Genomic DNA, 3528 nt, shown 5'->3' on the forward strand with positions numbered 1-3528 from the left:
TGATTTGCCTTTAACAAAAAAAAAAAAAAAAAACTTAATTTCACCAATTAAATCGCTAACTTGCTTGAATCCGTCCAGCAATGTAGACGGCAAGTGCTCCTTTTCTTCCAACAGTCCGTGCATTTTTAGAAACATGGAAGTCTTGACACTCTGTAATTCGAGTAATCGTTCGAACAATTCGATACTATTCCTTCTTTAATCATGCGATTAATATATAACGTCTTTTCTAAAAGCTCTAGTTATATGTATTTTATATTTTTCACATAAATAAAATTCATTTATTATTTTTATTCGCAATCGCTTTAATTTCTGGCTATACACATATCACGATTCACAAATTGCTGTTATTCAAACAATATTTTTAATGGATAACAGAGCGAACTCACATTAACTAAATGGAGCTCGGCGCTGTTTTTCACAACGATTAATTTATAAGAGCCGTCCTCAACGTAACCCTCCAGAGTGGAGAAAGGCAGGTTGGTCTTAGTAAGTGTCAGGAAGCTAATCAACGAGGCTGAATAAGCGGATGTGATTATCAACGACGAGACGTAAATCGAAAAAATGGCCAGTCTCATTGACAACTTATTGGGAAAATCTGTAATCCCATAAAAATATGTAATATGCATTATACTGCGCGCTGAATACTTTTACATTAGTATATATTGATGTAATAATTATATCATAAATAGTTTGAAAATTTGTATATGAGTGTATCTTTAGTAAATATTACCTGAGAAACCTTGTTGACAATAAACACCCCAAACATAAACATAGTTTTCGAATATTAGATTCATCGAAAAGTACTCTTTTGTCTTAATAATACTTAGCAGAATAGAAGCAGTTATTATTGTCGTCGCTAACATTATCCAAATTCCGGAGCTAAAGGCCTGAAAGATGTATCATTTAAAGGAAAAAAGATTTTATTCCACCAAATTTAAATTTCATCATCATGTATTTTCTTCCTCGCAAAGCAATTTGTGAAATGCGTTTACACGCATTTGCTTTGAAATTATTTCCTCGGATAAAATTAAATAATTTTAAATAATTTTTTAATAGTTTTAAATAGTTTAAATAGTTTTAAATAATTTTAAATAATTTTTAAAGTTATTACATAGGTTTTATAATATAATTACAGTGTAATTAATATATTATATAATGTAACTACTATAATATAATTATAATATAATTACAGTGTAATTAATATATTATACAATGTAACTACTATACATACGTTCACGCAAGCATGCACGCATACATATAATTTTTAAACAATGTAATTATTACCTTGTAATATCCACACCAATGCACATTAACTCCACTGGGCTGCTTAAAATAGATGCGACTTCGCGAATGTATCAATGGCAGCGTGAAGTCAACGGCTTTCAACCTAAACGGAATTATCGTAAATTCGGAGACGCCGATATCGGCTTTGTCGTTCACCAATTGGCCCATCACGCCAGTCCACACCTTCTCCTGGTAATTCCAAATGCCATACGCTTCCATTGGATCCAGAATCTTCATCGTAAAATTCATCACTTTGCTGAGCTCTATCATCAGTAAACCGAGAAATCCTCCGATCGTCCCGTTCTCCAGCGAGAAAAATGGCGAATCCTTCGAATCCCATTCGTCAACAGAATTATCAAGTCAATCTATCGCAGTTGATGTCTACTAGTATGTGTGTCATTAAATTCTAATATCGATTCTATGACCAATTGCATACGAGTCGGCTGTTCTGTCGCAAAAATTTTGCGCGGGAAGGTCGTTATTTATGTTATAAATAATAATTTCTCAACATTAAAACAACTTACCTTCACGGACGCCACGCGTACGATGTCGCCAAACATGTTGCTCCTTCTGGCATAGAGGCTCTTTCGCGTCTGAAAAGATAGGCCTCCGTCAGTGGCCCACGTGGCCAGCTCGAACGTCCTGGTGTAATTGTCGCGTATGGCGTACCACTCCATCAGGCTCGGATGATCGTAGCACAGGACCAGCATGAGAGTGTTGAAGTCTACATTGAACATGTTGTCAGCGGGATGTCGACAATATTTTTCGAGCGGTTTTCCGGGACGTTGCAGAAACATGATCAACCAGGCGGGGAAAGAGATGGGCTTTATGCTCCTCGTGACCTCGACGAATTCGCTCATGGTCTCCCCGGTGTCGAGAAGAACAACGAACAATGGCCGCGCGATCATCTGATACTCGTTATACTTGCTCACTAGATCCGTAAAAGTTATGATCTCGGTCATGATCCGCTGTCGTGATAGATCACGCGACCATTCGTACAGCAGCGTTGTCATGTTGAAATCTACGATTCGTGCGTAGCTGTTATAATTTATAGTTTAAAATATTTGCAGAGAAAAATCGAGGAAAATAATTTTCCGAATACATCTGAATAATAATACATCTGAAGCGATTTATGCGCGTGAAATATTCTTTTTAAATATATTTTTTAAGCTTTCTCTGGAGAAGCAATATAAGAAGCGAGAAAGATGAAAGCTGCTTTTAATACTTACCATGGTAGTTTCCGGACCGCACGAAAATAACGCTAAAAGTATGATAATACTTGTGGACGTCGCTAATTAGCCGAAAATAATTGTCGATTCCTTCTGCTTTGATGGTTAATGCGAGGAAGAGGGTCACGATAGATTGCACTATCGTATACTTCATCGCAGGATTAAAGCAACTGAGTAAAAAAGAAAAACGAATAATTAACGAATAACTGTGCAAACATAATTTTTGTCTATTTAAAGATATCATTGTAATAAATAAATAATTATTAATACACATTTAATTTGATATACACGAATTGTTTCTTGTAAGAATTAAAACAAATGGGAAGAGATCGGAGAGAATCGGTAATCCTAATTTCCCATAAATTCTACAAAGATAACTATCATGAGCGGGGGATCTTTTATCAATAATGTGGTCTTGTCGTCGCTAAGAGTTAACGGAAAGAAAGAACGAGGTTCCGCGATTCAATGACGCGAATACACGACTGAAAAGCTATTGTCGCGAACATTTGACTTTATCGGATCCGAGGGATCTTAATACAGGGGTGTGCGCAAAAGAGTGCTACCTGGTAATATAAATTGTGCTTGCTGAATTGTTAGAAATTACGCGAGGATACGTATCGGGACACAATTCTCTTTATCAGCGAATCATCGACTGAATCATAAATTATTCATTATTGTTAAATTCCTGTAATCAGTATTACTTATCGCATCACAGACGATACATGTTACTTTAGATGTGTCTTAACCCGTCGCAAGAAAGATTTCTTAATATACATCGATATTGATTAACTATTCATATATTGGACACCACAATATCGCCGAAAAAATTTCGTATATATTATTCGTTATTATTTCATATATACATACGATTTCATATAGTATATTTTTAAGAGAGTATATTATTGTTACATCTAAATAAATATTTATACAACAAAACATACACATACTATATATACATATATAAATAATATTATATATTAAACTATGTATATAATTTAATTATTATTTTAAATCT

General features: G+C 34.6%; 1 protein-coding gene across 1 annotated transcript; it reads right to left on the bottom strand.

Moving 5' to 3' along the window:
• Nucleotides 1-344: 344 nt before the first annotated feature.
• LOC115245997 (glutamate receptor ionotropic, kainate 4-like) lies at nucleotides 345-2297 on the bottom strand. The gene is made up of 4 exons (XM_029824542.1): nucleotides 1809-2297; nucleotides 1285-1611; nucleotides 731-887; nucleotides 345-595 (listed from the first exon to the last, which is right to left on the bottom strand). Exons 1-4 carry the CDS (start codon nucleotides 2295-2297, stop codon nucleotides 345-347), a joined length of 1224 nt encoding a protein of 407 aa, XP_029680402.1.
• Between the last annotated feature and the right edge of the window lie 1231 nt (nucleotides 2298-3528).

This window comes from Formica exsecta, unplaced genomic scaffold (genome assembly GCF_003651465.1).
Source record: "Formica exsecta isolate Colony F162 unplaced genomic scaffold, ASM365146v1 scaffold138, whole genome shotgun sequence".
Taxonomy (NCBI): Eukaryota; Metazoa; Arthropoda; class Insecta; order Hymenoptera; family Formicidae; genus Formica; species Formica exsecta.